General features: G+C 43.6%; 2 protein-coding genes across 6 annotated transcripts in view; both read right to left on the reverse strand.

Moving 5' to 3' along the window:
- slc8a2b (solute carrier family 8 member 2b) overlaps nt 1-10,657 on the reverse strand; it is a 69,940-nt gene extending 59,283 nt beyond the window's left edge. The window contains exon 1 of one of the 2 annotated variants that reach the window (XM_058080964.1): nt 10,571-10,657. The gene's annotated coding sequence lies outside the window, so the exon portion shown is untranslated. The remainder of the gene's footprint in view (nt 1-10,570) is intronic. The other variant, XM_058080965.1, reaches the window with a different exon arrangement.
- Nucleotides 10,658-14,362: 3,705 nt separating this feature from the next.
- LOC131135124 (alpha-actinin-4) overlaps nt 14,363-17,439 on the reverse strand; it is a 44,819-nt gene continuing 41,742 nt past the window's right edge. For all 4 annotated transcript variants that reach the window (XM_058081048.1, XM_058081050.1, XM_058081047.1 and 1 more), the window contains 2 exons: nt 15,967-16,125; nt 14,363-15,890 (listed from right to left, as the gene is read on the reverse strand). In XM_058081048.1, coding sequence (XP_057937031.1) covers nt 15,732-15,890; nt 15,967-16,125 — 318 coding nt within the window. In that variant the 3' untranslated portion in view covers nt 14,363-15,731. The remainder of the gene's footprint in view (nt 15,891-15,966; nt 16,126-17,439) is intronic.

A 17,439-nucleotide genomic window follows, 5' to 3' on the forward strand; every position in this document is an offset into this window, starting at 1 on the left:
CATTTTCTACCGCTTTTTCCTCATGAGGGTCACGGGGGTGCTGGAGCCTATCCCAGTTGTCTTTGGGCGAGAGGCGGGGTACACCCTGGACTGGTGGCCAGCCAATCACAGGGCACATATAGACAAACAACCATTCACACTCACATTCATACCTATGGACAATTTGGAGTCGCCAATTAACCTAGCATGTTTTTAGAATGTGGGAGGAAACCGGAGTACCCGGAGAAAACCCACGCATGCACGGGGAGAACATGCAAACTCCACACAGAGATGGCTGAGGGTGGAATTGAACCCTGGTCTCCTAGCTGTGAGGTCTGCGCGCTAACCACTCGAACGCTGTGCCGCCCTAGGAAAAATATCATATTTAGAAAGTCCTAAAAATGTTTTCTTTGCTCTAACTATGAAAAGATTTCCTTTATTAATATTGAATCCTGCTTTGTAGGAATTCACTAATCACGGTCGAGCCAATTAACCACAAGAAAATAGAGATGACTTGATATATAATCACGTCTGTGATTTATCTTTCTGTTAATAAAACACAGCAAAAAAACTAATTCACAAATGGTGATTAATTCTGATGAATTCATTGATAAACTGTGATTAATCGGATTTAAAAAATACTACTAACAACATATAGGTTGACTGGATGATGAGGTAACAGAATGCCGAGATTAGTAATTAAATAAACATGCACACACACACATCACTGGGACACACACGTCTGTGCGGTTCCTCCGCACATGCAAAGCTCAATCAGCACACGCACGCAGCGAGACTAATCCCTGGCTTTAAATAAAGCCCACAATTTGTGGAGAAAATGATGTTGGCGGATAGTGAAACTGAGCCTCCGAATGACACAATCCTCTTACTGTAATGACTTCTCAGTCTGGAGTCATCACGGCGTACTTTCTTTTAGCAGCTCCATCCGAGAGGGAACCATCCAAAAACACCTTCTTAATATTCTCCCAAAGGACTCTGTGGGGTTCATGTTTACATAATTCCATCCAATGAGAGGCAAGGATGATTTCAATTCACGTTTAAGCTTGAAAACTTAAAAAATCTTTGCATCCAAGAGAGTAGATGAAAGTATTTGGCAAAAGTGAGCCTAATAATGACTCAATTGTATTTTTACAATGAGTATAGGCACGGCAGTCTAGTGGGTAGCACGCAGACCTCACAGCTAGGAGACCTGAGTTCGATTCCACTCTCGGGCATCTCTGTGGAGTTTGCATGTTCTCCCTGTGCATGCGTGGGTTTTCTCCGAGTACTCCGGTTTCCTCCCACATTCCAAAAACATGCTAGGTTAATTGGTGACTCCAAATTGTCCATAGGTATGAATGTGAGTGTGAATGGTTGTTTGTCCATATGTGGCGATCAGGCTCCAGCACCCCCGTGACCCTTGTGAGGAAAAGCGGTAGAAAATGAATGAATGAATGAATGAGTATAGGCACCATAAAGTATGAAATTTAGGCCCGCGGGCCTCACTTTGGACACCACTGCTCTATGCTGTCACCCCAAGCGTTGTCGGTGAAGTGTAAAAGTAGTCTCCGAGGATTCATTTCACTTGGGCTGAGCCAAATCATGCATGGCTAGAAAAAGAGCATCTGTGCCCGCTTGGACGCTTCCCGGCCTCATGAGGAACACATCTGCACGACATTCTTCTCACCCAACCGCCATGATGGCCAAGTGTATCCCGCCATTGCCAAGTAACCAGGATGCTGATGACGGTGACCTCTAAAAGGGTCTCTGACAGATTGGGCCCTCGGGCCGGAAGGAGCAGCTCTGCCGCGGTCAGCTGGGACGTTTAGGACATTTGATGTGCACGAGGACACGTGCATGGAAGGGAAGGAAGCCATTTGGCTCCACGCGGCTGCTTCATCTTCTTGTTTGGTGAAAAGGCTGACATGCTGTGAAAATGGCCTTTCTGTGCCGGCCAATCAGGCGATGGAGAGTTAATGGCTGTGAAATGAAGCTCTACTCCTTCGTTCACACCTCTCCTCTCACTGTCTTATCAAACACATCTGTGGCTTTGTCAGGGAATGTTAATGACTTGTTTGTCGTCGATGTGCTTTTCATGGCGACCAAACAAAGACGTCTTCTCGCCAGCTCCCATTCGGCCCCAAACGAATGACAGCACCTTGCGGTCACCTCCTGGTGGCCTTGGTGACTTTCACCTTCGTTGTCATTGCAGCTGATATAATGGCGATGCTAAGAGGGGGGGGCGGCACCAAACAACAGAGCGCTATCAGCAGGAGCAGACAGCCAGACGGAGCGGGCCGGGTGCCGATAAGCACAATGCACCTCTCAGCACTGTCGTGTCCGTGTTCCATGTGCAAATCTCAGCTTGTGTTTGCAAGTCATGTCACAATTTTACTCAAATGAACACCTAATAGCGTGCTAATGTGTCTGGAGTGCAGACCCCTCCACCTGGGGGGGTGGGGGTACAATGCTGAAGGGGAAGGTTTCACTTGACATAAGGGCGGATGAGGGGTAACCCGTATCTGTGGAAAGTACTGAAGAGAAGAACGTGGAGAAGAAAAAGAAGACCAAGAAATAGAAGAACATATCGAATGTATAAGGACAAGAGCAAGGAACAAGGAAAAGGACAACAAAAAGAAGAAGAAGACCTCAAAGAAGAAGAAGATGTAAAAGAGGAATAAAAAAAGAACTGGGATGGTGAGTACAGGATGTGGAACAGTACAATAGGGTCACAACATTGGTGCAGTAAGGAAGCAAGTACACAGTATACACAGTATACACAGTGCACTTCAATGAGTACACTGTGCAGGGAAGTATTCCATTTGAGACACAAACTAGCTAGCGAGTCGATCAGTAGGCTAATTCCTGGTTCATGGGAAACTGAGAATGTTGGGAAGAGATGGAGTGGATGCAGGAAGGACCCGTCCATCCCTGCTTAAGCAGCACAAAGACAAGAAAACCCTCTAAGACGGGAAAGGAAGCTTCTCCAACGGGGAGATTTGCATCAAGATGTCCACAAAGCTACATGGAAATGTAGCTTGGAGGTTATTGCGTAATCCTGCTGGCAACTCAAAGGCTGAGAGACAAAGAAAGCAATCCCTCTCATTCGTGTGTTTCCATGCTTGGCGTAGGTTTAACATGACACGCTACTCTTTTGTGTAACGCACACATGACCTCCCTGGTGGAGGTAACAATGAACAGTGACCTCAACCTTTGACCCCTCCCTCCCCCATATTTGAGCAGCCAGGGGTCACAAGCGAGGACTAACATACGAGGACACAGAAGTTATGGTTACGTAACAAACACCAGAGGCGGCGACCAGCGAGCCTCAGCATCACAAACGTCATCGAGGATTGGCATCCACGTGGATGGACAGAGCCTCAAGGTCGCCGGGGTCACCGCTCGTCTTCCACACGCTGCATCTACGCCTCTTATATCATAAAGACGTTTACATAATGATTGCACGTCACCACGCGACAACACGCGACTTTTGGTAATGACGACCATCTAATATTGCCATGGTTTCATATTTTTTATTTTTGTTTAAATGTATTGTTCAGTTACGTTTATTTCATGTAGTTGTTTATATTTATTGTAGTATTTTTATTTTTCTAAATACAAGGTCTACTGATCAAGATTCATTTGTAATAAATTGTTAATTAAAAATAAATGTGTCTTTATATTTATTTTACATTAGGGGGTTTGTATTCTTGAACTATTGAACTATTTTTATTTTTGTTTTTTTTAAGTGTATTAATTCAAGATACTTTTGTGATCAACCCTATTCATTAAAAATAATTTCCCTTAATTAATATTTACTATACAGTATGTGGTGTTTTTTGCTATGTTATTTTGCTTCAGTCGTTGAAGAAAATTTGGAATTAATTGTTTTAGTTGCAAAATTATTTAATTTTTTATATTCATTTTATATTGTTTTGTTATTTATTGAACCTATTTAAACTATAGCTATTTTTGCGTTCTATAAAAATTCCATAGATTAAATAGATTTTTTAAAGAAATTATATTAATTACAAATACTTTTTCTCTTAATTTATATTTATTCTGTATTGGTTTTTGGTATTCATGACATTTTTTTTTATTTATTGTTTTTTATTTACCTAAGAAGATGGATGCATTCATGTAAAATAATTTGCAATGAATTGGATGAACTGCAAATTAATTTAATTATTTAATATTAATTTTAAATCTTTAAAATTATTTATTAAATAATTATATTTCAATATATATATATATATATTAAAGTGTCTTAATTTTTGTCTTAATAATTTTTTTTTATTATTATTTTTAGTTGTGGTTTTTACTTTATGAAAAATTAGCATCAAAGATAATTCTGTCTCAATTGAAAATGTTTTTAAGAAATATTTTGTTTTAATTCCCAAGCCGCTTATCCTCACGAGTGTCTCAGGTATGCTGGAGCCTATCACAGCTGCATTCGGGCAAGAGGCGCGGTACACCCTGGTCTGGTCGCCAGCCAATCACAGGGTACATATAGACTGACATAACACTAACATTCATACCTATGGACAATTTGGAGTCGCTAATTAACCTAGCATGTTTAGGTACTGATGTTTTTGAGTACCCAAGAAAAGTAGGAAAAAAACCGTGCACGCACGGGGAGAACATGCAAACTCCACACAGAGATGTCAAGGTGAGAATCAACCCTTGGTCTTCTGGATCTTCTGACTGTGTGGCCAACATGCTAACCACTGGTCCACCGCAGTGCCTTTAATTCGAACATTTTAATATTCCAAAATCATGTATAATTCATTCATATTTTTATCATGCAGCACTGACATGGAGAGCAAAAAGTTTTCCACATCAATGTGGAACCTTCCAATGTCATCGAAGGAGGAAAAAAGCCCCTAGTGCCGCTCTCGCCCGTGCAGCTGAACTGTGCCACATGAAGACGAAGGCTGACTGACTGACTTGTCCTGCTGGCAATGAGTCAGAACGAGTCGTTAAGTAATTTAGTGCCTCCTACAGTTGCCAATATTCCCATTTTCCAATTACTTAAAAACCACAGCTGCTGTTGCTGCTGCTGGCGGTAAAGTAAGGCACACACACACACACACACACATGCGCACACATGTACAAAGCTACACAGGAAGCAGCATCACGCAGAGGTCAGTGAATGGATGTGATGAGGTCACACTGGGCTGGCGTGCGTGGAAACATAAAACATCCACTGCTAAGTTTATTCATGCAATGAAGGTTCACATGGAAGTCGTGCCTGCAAGCTTTATTAAGTATTAAAGGCGAGGCTGGCCGATTTAGCCACGTGATGGCTGCTGGGCCAATCACCAATCACGGCTGCAAGGAACCTATCGACGTCTGCAGGTGACGATAATACAATCATGTTTCACGCCATTACAGAGTTAATTTGTCTTCAAAATAGATGAGTTCCTATGAGGGGAAAAAAGTGCTTCTGATGGCAAATAAATCCATTTTTGTTTGACTTTGGAGGTGAGAGGAAGCACTCACATGTAAGCAGCAAAACAACAAAAAAAAAGCCTCTTATCTCCGACTCTTAATTCATTGACGCTGTGCGCACACGGGCAGTGTTGTTCTTCTTGTGTTTCCACGTTGCATCTTAATAGCTTTTGTGCCCGAGGCGCAGTGAGTTTAATCTGCTGCCCACACTCTGAAGTCTCCGAGGGCGCTGTGGGTGCGGGGAGTGGGCGAGAAAAGGCACACACACACACACACACACACATCTCCTAGATGAGGAAAGAGCCAGGTGCTGACATGGTTATTGGGTGCATGGAGGTGTGTGTGTGTGTGTGTGTGTGTGTGACTTTGAGGGTAAACATTGCTCTAATGAGGGTCAGGCTATGTTCAAACAATAAGAGAAGAAGTGACAACCGTGAACGCATCACCGCCGCCTTGCTTCCTCACATCCTGTGCCAGTCAAGCGCAATTTCCAGGGATGCAAAGTGAAAGCGCTTAGCCATGCGATGTCGCCGCTAGCAAGGAGTGTCACAAGATCTTGCGAGATTAAAACATGACAAAAGTTAAAAACATGACCGGCAAAAAGCCTGAGATGATAGTAAATGACTTTATTAATCACACCCATTGATCCGAGCCCTGGACTGGTGGCCAGCCAATCACAGGGCAGATATAGACAAACAACCATTCACACTCACACCAATTAACCCAACATGCATGTTTTTGGTATGTGAAATGAAAATCAATTTGCTAATTTTGCTGACCTTAATATAATATATATAATATAATATATTAATATATTGCCACATGTAATTTTCTTCATCTCCCACCTCCAAACAGGAAGATAGAGGCATCTGTTCCACAGAACATCGACATGAACGGACTGAGCTTTTCTTTGTCTCGGTGGGCGGGTCTTCAAAGTAAAATGTCTACGGGTATGAGCGGATGCAATGCATTCATTCTGTTGTGTTTATTTACAGTACACATATTTATCGACACAAATTGCCCGAAAGCCACACGTCAACATGTGTCCTTTTGTGTTGCTTTTTATTTACAGCCCTTTCATTTGTGCTGCAGCTCTGCCCGACTTCCACTTGCCTGAAGGCGATTTGATGCGAGTGAAAGATCTGGTCCAATTAAAGGAGCAAACAACTTTGCCGGCGATTGACATGAGCAGGGGAGGGGGCGGGACACGGTGAGACAGGGCAGAATGAGCTGAGGGAGTTCCAAACAGACAGGAAGTAAAGAGCAGGCGGGCCTTCATTCATATTCATGGCGTAGTGGCCGTGGACAGGCGAGGTTACGTAAGTGATGAAGTTGCCCCGTGTCAAAGGCGAGCGATCAATGCTTGCAGATTCAAGTAATGGAGAAATAAAAGGGGGGGTGGGGGGGGGGGATGCGACAGGAAAGTCAGTGGAGGAGGAATCACCTGCAGATAGAGAAATTCACGGCCAAGATGGCCGCGTGATTGTGCATCTGCTGTCAACAATCCTTCAGTATTCAAAGCAAAGGGAAAATATTTCATTCTTAACACACGCAACACATTAAGTTCAAACCCCTGTCGCCTTGCATGCCACTTAAGATAAATTCAAAAGCGCAACACGTCTTGTTCAAAGCAGAGGGAAAATATTCCATTCCTAACATACACAACACATTAGGTTCAAACCCCTATCGGATTGCGTTTCAGCGCAACACATGTCATGTTCAAAGCAGAGGAAAAATGTTCCATTCCTAACGTACACACAACACATAAAGTTCAAGTGCTTTTTCATTGGCTTTTTGGGAGGTTATACAGAGAAGGCGCACCAGTGTCCACTGTCCACGAGAACACATTTACTTTAAGTCTTAAATTGGTTTCTCTTATTATGTCTACTATTTTGGGTAGTAGAAGTCTAAAAGTGACTATAGGGTTGTTATTTCATGTCGAGAGGGCTCTAATAATGTTAAAACAGTGTTTAGAAGGTTGTAAATTGATCTATAGCTCTAATGACAAAAATCTGCCTACGAGTATATATGCATTATTTCATTGGCTGAATGGGGGCAGTTAGAAGTGAGCCCTGTGAAGTCTGCCTAGCAACAAGTGGAAATTTTGGAAAACGGAAGGATTCCTGCTCATGAAACACTCCAGCCAGGAAGTAGTCATACCCCAGACCAAATGTTGGCCACTTCCCAACGCTAACACCAGCCACGAGTATTTTTCACGTTGAACACACAAACGCACCTTAACTGTCAATCACCGACTTGTCTACCAGAAAGAATCAACCCCCCCCCCCCCCCCCCCCCCCGTCACAATCAGCCCAATCATTAGCGTAATTAGAAAGTGTGAACGCATGCATCGGATGAGCGGTGACAAGTGGAAACATTCCCTAAGAAATCCCGGGACAGTAATCAAAAACGTCAGGAAGATGCAGGAGAAAGGCGTCGTTAGAAGAGGATGAGGAGGCAAGGGGGCGGGGGCGTCGTTAGCAGGGTGATAAAGGTAGGTTAAGCACAGCAGACATGTTTTCATCTCATTGCTCAGCATGTGTGAGGAGGGAAAGACGCAAGAGAAGGCGGGAGGATGGAGTGGGAAAGATGGGAGGGGGCGAGGATTTAATGGAGTGAGGAAGGAAGGACGGAAGCAGTAATGAATGAGTGGCACCAAAATGCTGCATAAGCACATTTGATATGTCATCAGTCCCCATGCACAGCAGACTTCATTAAGGTGCTACTTTTGGCTTAAAAGGTGAGGATGAGGATGGGAGACGAGCGGCAGCGTGATGATGAAGGGAGGATCAGAGCGGGCAAAACAAGGGAAGCCCCGGAAAACTGCAGAGAGCAAGGAGGGAGGGGGGGGAGGAGGAAAAGCCTGTGAAGGGAAGCCCTGCTGCACCCAAGAAGATGAGGATCTCCTCGCTTTTTCTTCTCCTGCTGCATGGAGCCTTCAGAAGGAACCACTCCGTTAAACAACATGGGCAGGCCCCCGGTCCAGTGGTGTAGTGGATGGACAGCAAGGCAAGGACAGTGTTGATGCTTTCTAACCTGCGGACCAGCTACAGTGTTGCGCTCCTTGTAAGACCACCACCCAAAAGGCCACCCATATTCATATTCAAGTGGTCACCCGACTTATTATCATTCTTATTTGATGTATCATGTCATATTTCATCACACACTGTATGATTTTCGTCATCATGTCAATACATGACCATTGTCAAATGTTTACTTCAAAGACAAAGATCCTGTATATGACAGGCTTTTGCTGTTTTTAGGAGTGGACTGCAAATGATCTGCCATTTTTAGTCAGCTACAACAAAATTGCTATGGTCAAAGATCCGCTATGTTACAGTGGAGATTAGCTCTTTTTAGCAATTTACAACAAACCCAACTGCATTATGTATGCCGGGGGCACTGTGCTGTTTTTAGGAATCAACTGCAACAACGCCAGTTCAAGGTCCTGTATATGACAGGAACACTTTGCTGTTTTTAGGAATCTACTGAAACAATGCTAGTCAAAGATTCTCTATATGACAGAAGACCACTGCTGTTTTTAGGAACCTACTGAAACAATGCAAGTCAAAGATTATATATATGACAAGAACACTTTGCTGTTTTTAGGAATCTACTGAAACAATGCCAGTCAAAGATTCTCTATATGACAGAAGACCACTGCTGTTTTTAGGAACCTACTGAAACAATGCAAGTCAAAGATTATATATATGACAAGAACACTTTGCTGTTTTTAGGAATCTACTGAAACAATGCCAGTCAAAGATTCTCTATATGACAGAAGACCACTGCTGTTTTTAGGAATCTACTGAAACAATGCCAGTCAAAGATGATCTATATGACAGACGACCACTGCTGTTTTTAGGAACCTGATGCAAAAACACAACTCAAAGATCTTCTATATGACAAAAACACTCTGCTCTTATTAAGGACCTACTACAAAAGCACTGTTCAAAGATCCTCTATATGGCAGGAGTGCACGACTGTGGTTAAACATCTACTGTAAAAACACTAGTCAAAGCTTCTGTAGCACTCTGAAGATCCTCTATGCGACAGGAGCGCTCTGCAGTTTTTATTCATCTACTGCAAAAACACTAGTCAAAGATCCTCTATAACAGTGGTTCCAAACTGTTCTGGCTGTATGATGCACCACCATCCCTCAATGACAAGCGAAGACCCAAATTGCAGACATTTTTCCAATCAAACTTCTCGGATATCTTGTACTTAAAGGGACTGCTTGCAACAGTTAAGCGGCTGCCTAGGGGGCGCTAACTTTCACACGTGAGCAGTCGTCATTGTGGGTGGAATTCCCCCACGCAGCACAATGTGAACTGCAGCAGTGAGACGCTCTCTGTCTCGCTCTCCCTCCCGATGGCGCACTTTTATCCAGCGGATATCTGCAGCTGTGTGTTTGCGTTTTGTTTTGCCAAGGGAAAGACCCACTGAAAACGACTCTGCAACCCACTTGTGTGTTGCCACCCACCAGTTGGACTGGACTCACAGTCTGCAGGACAGGACCGTTTTGTTGTTTTTAGGAATCTACAAGTCAAAGATCCTCTATATGACAGGAGTAATCTGCTCTTGTTTTAAGTCTAAATTGCCTTTATTTTTTGATTGGGACCACAACTGTACAACAACAACTGACATTATTTTGCCCCCCCCCCCCCCCGCCCCCCCTTAGTCATTAGCCACTCTACAGTGAGTTTCTGTCACTGCATAGACAGCAGGGATGATTTACTAACATCCAATAGGAAACAAATCATTTCAAAAATCAATACATTTACGGCGTCAGTCACGTGGTACCAGCAGAGCAGGAAGTGAATATGCTAATGAGCTGCACAACTCCCGAACATAAACGGGCATCTTATTAACTTTGACACCTGCTCGTGCTGCCCGGGAGAACTTTTGATGCGTGCGCGCGTGCCGTGCGCGATAGGGACGTGTGCGCCCTATTGGAACGGTCGTTCAACTGCCTGCCCGTCCGCCCGCCCGCATTCTGGAAGCTTCTTTATGCTGACACGCTTCGTGGTTGTGTTACGAGCCGCAGCTCACACCACGTGACGGACACGGCCGGGCACGAGCCATCATAGCAAACAGTCAAAGCTAGCAAAGAGGGAGGAAAAATCCACAGCGTTCTTACCTTTTAGTGATGGTGATGAGGAAACAGGATGTGCACTCGACGAGATGTGCACGAGGACTGGTGATGCTGAAATGTCCCGCCTCAGTCCAACAGCACCCCCCCCCTCCCCACCCCACCCGGCTCGCTCTCTTTACTCACTGCAAACACACACACACACTCGCAGTGCTGGGGGGCGTGTCCTCAGCGACCTTAAGGACAAGTCAGGAAGTTAGGAATGGAAAGAAACGAGGGTACAAGGATGCGATAAAGGGAAGAAAGGTGAGGAAGGTAAAAAGGAGAGGAATAACAGAGAAAGTAAAAGAAGGGATCTAAGGAAAGACAGGAAACAAGGTGACATCTTGCTTCCTCCATCCACCAGTGTTCTTATTGTCTTTTCCACTAACTCACTTTCTTCAAGCTTCCCATTGGCTGAAAGGTCTTCCGTGGAATCAGGGGTTCTATACATAGCGCCACCTGTTGGTTAGTTGGTTGGTTGGTTAGTGCTGAGTCATTATGTAATGATGCAATAGGGGTCACATGATACAATGAATTTATTTACTGTATACGAGAACAAGCTCCTCCCCCTTGTACTCTAAGCTGCTCGCTTTAATTATAAAAGCAACTACAGTAAATTGGTCACATGACCCTGAATGACTGCTGGTGCATAAATCTAAGACGCTGGTCTCATTTCAAACACACTACACACTCTTAAAGGCACACTTTTTGGACAAGCCGCACTCATGTCGGGTGTCTGCCAATCAGCTCCGGGAATTCCGAGTAGAAACAGTCGGAAACAAGGAACCGATCGCCAAGGTTCTGTTTTGTGTCTGCCAAGCAAACGTCCCGGAGATGGCTTCCTGCATCCTAACATGGACAAAGTCGCTCACACTGAGAGTAAACATGACACGACAGGTCCGCTTCAAATAAACGTGGTTCCCAACAGAGAGCTAAGTGCCTAGAACACGCCGGAATGTCACTATTTCCCTGGCGGAGGTCATAAACCGCACTTCCAGAGATGACGTAGGAAGCATAATTGGATGTGAAAAGGGGGAAAAAAAAGTCAATAAAGTGAGATGTGGAATGACGGCCAGCAGGGAAAAGAAGCAGGAATTATTTCTTATTGATTATATTGATGCTCCTGCAGGGACCTCAGGAGAAGACTTGGACGCCTGATCAGGAGCAATCACCTTCAGGGGTGGAATGGGAAACGCATTCCTCGCCTGATTTTTCCATACAGAACCTTCGTTTCCCATACACAGCATATGAATAACGGACAGGAAGTGTAACTTCCCAGATGAGTGGACTCGTGGCTAGCAATGATGCCAAGGAGAAGCTGGAGAACACACTTTCCTCCTATGGGGGAACACTTGGCCTTCCTGGTACTGCCATTGTTCCGTAGGGATGGAGATTGGGGCTACAGGATGTAGGTTAACTCTCTATTTTAAAACTATTTTAAATGATGAATGTAATGGATAAACGAACACTTCAGGTTACTTTTACCAAAGACATATTGTAGCAGCGAGACACCACATGCACACCATTTTCCTGTTTTGCCATGAGTTGGTGTTTTATTTCACCTTTTTTATCTTTGACAAAATACTGCCACTTGCAACTTTGTTTTTCTCAGCTTTGGGTTATTTAGGTGGGAAACACTATTGAATTCAAGAAACAACTCAATAGCAAAAAAGGAAGCTAGTGGTGGTTGATCTCGCTGCCACATCGTGTCTTTGAAACAGTCATGAAATCATGTCTTCAAATAAGGTAAATGTGTAACCCTGAAAAGTTCATGTATACCCTTCACTCGTTTTATATTTACTTATATGCATTTCGAATTGGTTTTTGTATGAAAAAATATAATTGTTAAACTATAAAAACGTATTTTGTGGTAACGGTTTTTGGCTTTCTGTATTGATGAATTGGATTACATTCGGTTAACATCCATAAACTAGCCAGATTGGTTGAAATACATGGCCACAGTCAAGCAAAACTACTTATAAGAAATTAATTGTCCATGAATATGTGAACATTCCTCTTAAGTCGGAAGTTTATTGTTTAAGTTTGTGTATTTCATGTATGATTACGTTGGCTAATGTTAGCGCACACTTAGCATGGATATGTTGGCGCTTCCGGGTCGTCAGGCGGTGAAAGGTGGGGAGGGGGGTTGTGACGTCATCAGCCCTGGGTGAAGCAGATGCTGGGAAAAGGAATTGCATGGTATGGATTTAAGGGGATGAATTATACATCGTCCAAATGTGCACACGTTCCACAGCTATACTATATGTAAAGAGTCATCTATAATTCATAATAATAATAACATTCTGTATACACCCTCATGAATACTTAGTACTACAATTATTAGGAAATCTATACATGCTTCAGTACATTCTATTACATCCTTTTCAGATTGTGCACCAACTAGTGGGCGTGGTGGTGCCGCGTCGCCACCTGCTGGCCGAATATTACATTGCTCTACCAGTCTTTACACCACGGACACTCGACAATGACATATTGGCAGAAAATGATTCATAAATGTAAATTTTAAAAAATGATATTGATATTTCTCACAGTACACTAGTTGACAATCACTGAGCTAAAGTAACCAAAATACAAGGAACTTGTATAAAAAATTATATATATATGTGCATGCATATATAATAAAATAAAAATATTCATTCATTCATTCATTCGCTACCGCTTTTTCCTCACGAGGATTGCGGGGGTCGCTGGAGCCTATCCCAGCTGTCTTCGGGCGAGAGGCGGGGTACACCCTGGACTGGTGGCCAGCCAATCACAGTGCACATATAGACAAACAACCATTCACACTCACATTCATACCTATGGACAATTTGGAGTCGCCAATTAACCTAGCATGTTTTTAGAATGTGGGAGGAAACCGGAGTACCCGGACAAAACCCACGCATGCACGGGGAGAACATGCAAACTCCACACAGAGATGGCCGAGGGTGGAATTGAACCCTTGTCTCCTAGCTGTGAGGTCTGTGCGCAAACCACTGGGCCGCCCTATATATATATATATATATATATATATATATATATATATATATATATATATATATATATATATATATATATAGATATATATAGATATATATATATATATATATATATATATATATATATATATATAGATATATATAGATATATATAGATATATATATATAGATATAGATATATATAGATATATATATATAGATATAGATAGATATATATATATAGAGATATAGATATATATATATAGAGATATAGATATATATATATATATATAGATATATATAGATATATATATAGATATGTAGATAGATAGATCTATCTATTTTTTCCCCAAGTATAAAAGTAGTTAAATGAAGTACAATACAAATATAAGGCATTCAGAAGATGCTTTGAAATACACTGATATGTAGCATTCTACCACTGTTGGGATGCGTGAGAGGTACTTTCACTGCCAATATGTACCAATGTGTCGTACTTCACATGCAATTTGACTCTTGTATGCTTCACTGCTCTTCATTTTGTTTTATTCCGTAGGTTTCACTTTCTTGTTCAGCCTGCATAACAGAAAATAATAGAGAAGCGGTGGTCTAGTCCAATCTGTGATGAATGTATTCACTGAGACCTGCATCCCAATATTTTCATCCATGCAGCGTATCACCTTCTTAAAGACTGTACTATCAGCGTGTTGAATATTTCATAGCATCGCAAGAGTCGTGACTAAATTGGGGTTACTTGAGTGAAGATGTTTCTAAGAAGTCAACATGCTGACGGGGAGGAAAAAAAGGACATGAAAAGCAGACATGTTTTTGTAAGGAAACTTTTTATGTGTGCTTTGTGAAAGTCACTCATCGTTAGACAGAAGGCCTTTGCAGTTTCCAGTACAGCAGATAAGGTTCCTTATTAAAGAGTACAAAAAAAGAAAAATCACAATTTCCAGAGTTCATTTCTCTCCAAGCTGGCGGAGGGAAAAAAAACAGGAAAGAAAAACCAAAGAAAGAAGCTTTTGGTCCGAGTCTTTTTGTTTTTCCATCTTACTTCCCCCCCAGTCTCCCCCACCCCCCTCCCGGAAAAATCAATTTAGACGTTTGATTCAATTTCTCGTTTCTATTGCATAGATTTTTTTTCTCAACGCCATTTTCCTTTTCTGTCGATTTTATTTGTACATTTTGGGAAGTAAAGCCGCCCCCCACACCTCTCACTGTGGTACGTTCCCTTCATTTGAAGACAGCTGAGGATGAGGAGGAAGTGGAGCAAGAGAGAAAGAGGGAGGATGGTGCCGAGGACACCAACTAGCGCAGTTCTCTTCATCCCTTCCATCATTTCGCGACAACGCTGTCACCATGGCAACCACCCAGACCAGGAAGTGCATTCGGCCAATCAAAAAGCAACAAGCGTGAACGTCGACAACCTTTGAATGGATCTATTAAGTTAAGCGCTTGCAGGATTTTCAGAATACTGCCTCACGATTGGGTGTCACCTGTCATTTGACTCCTAAAAAAAAAAAAGTCAAAGCTCCTCGCTGGTGAAACTGCACACAATCAAACTTTCTCTACTTTTAAGTATCATTCGTCGCACTGGGGGAAAAAATATATTTACAGTGGCAATGTCAAGCACCACTCCCCCCCCGAAAACAAGCTCCGCCCCCACCCTGACACCACCCTCCACCCGCTGCAGGAAAAAGAAAAAGAGAGGAAAGAAAAAGTTGGTCACCTTATCCAGCAAGAAGGGAATTATGGGTAAATATGTTTTCCATGCCCCCGCCTCAGCATATAACTCTAGGATCTAATACACAAACATGGGCCGTTAACGTGTAAGACCCCGCCCCCCAGACCTGACTCCTCCCCCTGCGAGAAGAACAAAATTATAATAAAATAAACACATTTTAGGGTAAGTATCAAGATTAGCTTGTGACCCTGCCCCCCCCCCAAAGAAAAGGCAGAGAGGGTGAAGTTAAAGAGCGGCCCTCGCAACTCCCAGCTGTCCCCACCCACGTTTCCTCGGGGATGCCGGCAAAAAGGAAGTCACAACGCTGGGCCGAGACTAGCTAGGCTTCACTCAACACGCTCAAACATTTTCCACACTGGCACGCGCAGAGGACGCCTCACTTTCTTCCCCCCTCCCCCATCTACCCCCACCCCCACCCATTCCCCATCTGTCCACCTCCGCCTCCCTACAGGTCGCTCTCTCCGTACAAGGCGGTGGAGAAGGACATGTAGTCGAGGGCCCCGGGGACGGCGTCGGGCCCCGTGTAGGGGGCCATTCTGGCGATGCAGTACTCCGCCTGGTCGGGGGGGAGCTCCCTCCTCAGCTCCTCCGCCGTGATGAAGTTCTGACAGAGACAAAAACACGTTCAAATGTCTGATGCATTCGAAGACCACCGGAATGCGGGAAAGTCCGCCGTTCACCTTATCGGCGGCCAGGATCTTGAAGGAAGCGATGACCTGGTCGGCGGTGTCCGTGTCGGTGGTTTCGCGGGACATGAAGTCGATGAAGGCCTGGAAGGTGACGGTGCCCGTGTTGTTGGGGTCCACGATGCCCATGATGCGCGCAAACTCCGCATCACCCTGGCAACCGAGAGATTGGAAGGGTTAACCCGGGGAGACGTGGTGCTGTGCACAGACACACGCACGAAAAGGTGGACAAGAACACTGCACAGAACAACACACATGCGACCATGACACCAGACGAATACACATTCACAGCAACAACAGCAGAAATACTTTCTCCTCATCAGTGACGACACTGGAAGCAGAAAGAAGGCAAGCGGAGAAGAAAAGACAAGTAGGGTGGCCTGCAGGTCAACCTCTACGCTACCAATCACTCCACATCTTCTCCTCTGGTATCATCACTTGGTATCAACATGTTTAGACCTGCTAGCAACCATTTATTCTTGTATCACCACCTTTATGCTAACAGTGCACTGGGCATGTGCCAGTTGGTGCCAGTTTGCGCCCAATATTATGCGATTGGCACGTAGTGACGCCAAATTCAGCGCCACAGCGAGAGAGACTATGTGCCAATCACATAATCTTTAGCGCGAACTGGCGCCGGCCCAGTGGACTCCTAGCATCATTGGCGCAACTTGGCTCACGCCATTATATTCCAGTGGATTCCAATAGGCATTTGGTTCCACTTGGTGTTGATTGCTTGAGCAAGTGGCGCGACAAAGATTTTAAACATTTTTTAATTTTCTTGCTGCCGAACAAAATTTTTTGACGGCGTTACGGGCCACCACGAGCCAGTTGGGAGGCAGTTTGAGCCACTGCACGCCACTAGGCACCTTATTGGTGACACTCGGCGCCACAGCTAATTGCATTGGCACCGGGCCAGTGGACTCTTAGCATTACACCCTTGTGGCATCAACATGGACTTTTGCTGTTGAATTTTTTTCTACAAGTGATATCACTACGTTTAAACTTGGTATAACTTGGTATTAGACTAGCCATGAACCATATTCAGATTGCTATCACCATTTTTACTCATAATCAAACTTGTTAACATGTTTAGACTTGCCATCAAAATAAATACATTTGGTATGTAACAATTGCTGAGGCGTTTGGTAGGCAAATATAAACAAAACACTCCAAAATGGTGGATGCCCAACAAGTAGACAGTGTTGCTGGCTACGTCAGGATAAACATTCACACATACAGGCAACTTCTATGTCAAGATAGTGCCTCACACTAGAACACTAGTGGTGCAAATGTGAATGACACCTCTCGTGACTAAAATAATTTAAAAATGTCAAAAAAAAATGTTGTGATAATATTGAATATCAATGATATTTTGTAGCATATTTTGTAAATGTGGTAAAGTGACAGGCCGACTTGGCGGCAACACATTTAGACTTAGTATGAACACATTTAGACTGGGTATCA

The sequence above is a fragment of the Doryrhamphus excisus genome, chromosome 8 (genome assembly GCF_030265055.1).
Source record: "Doryrhamphus excisus isolate RoL2022-K1 chromosome 8, RoL_Dexc_1.0, whole genome shotgun sequence".
NCBI classification, from domain to species: Eukaryota; Metazoa; Chordata; class Actinopteri; order Syngnathiformes; family Syngnathidae; genus Doryrhamphus; species Doryrhamphus excisus.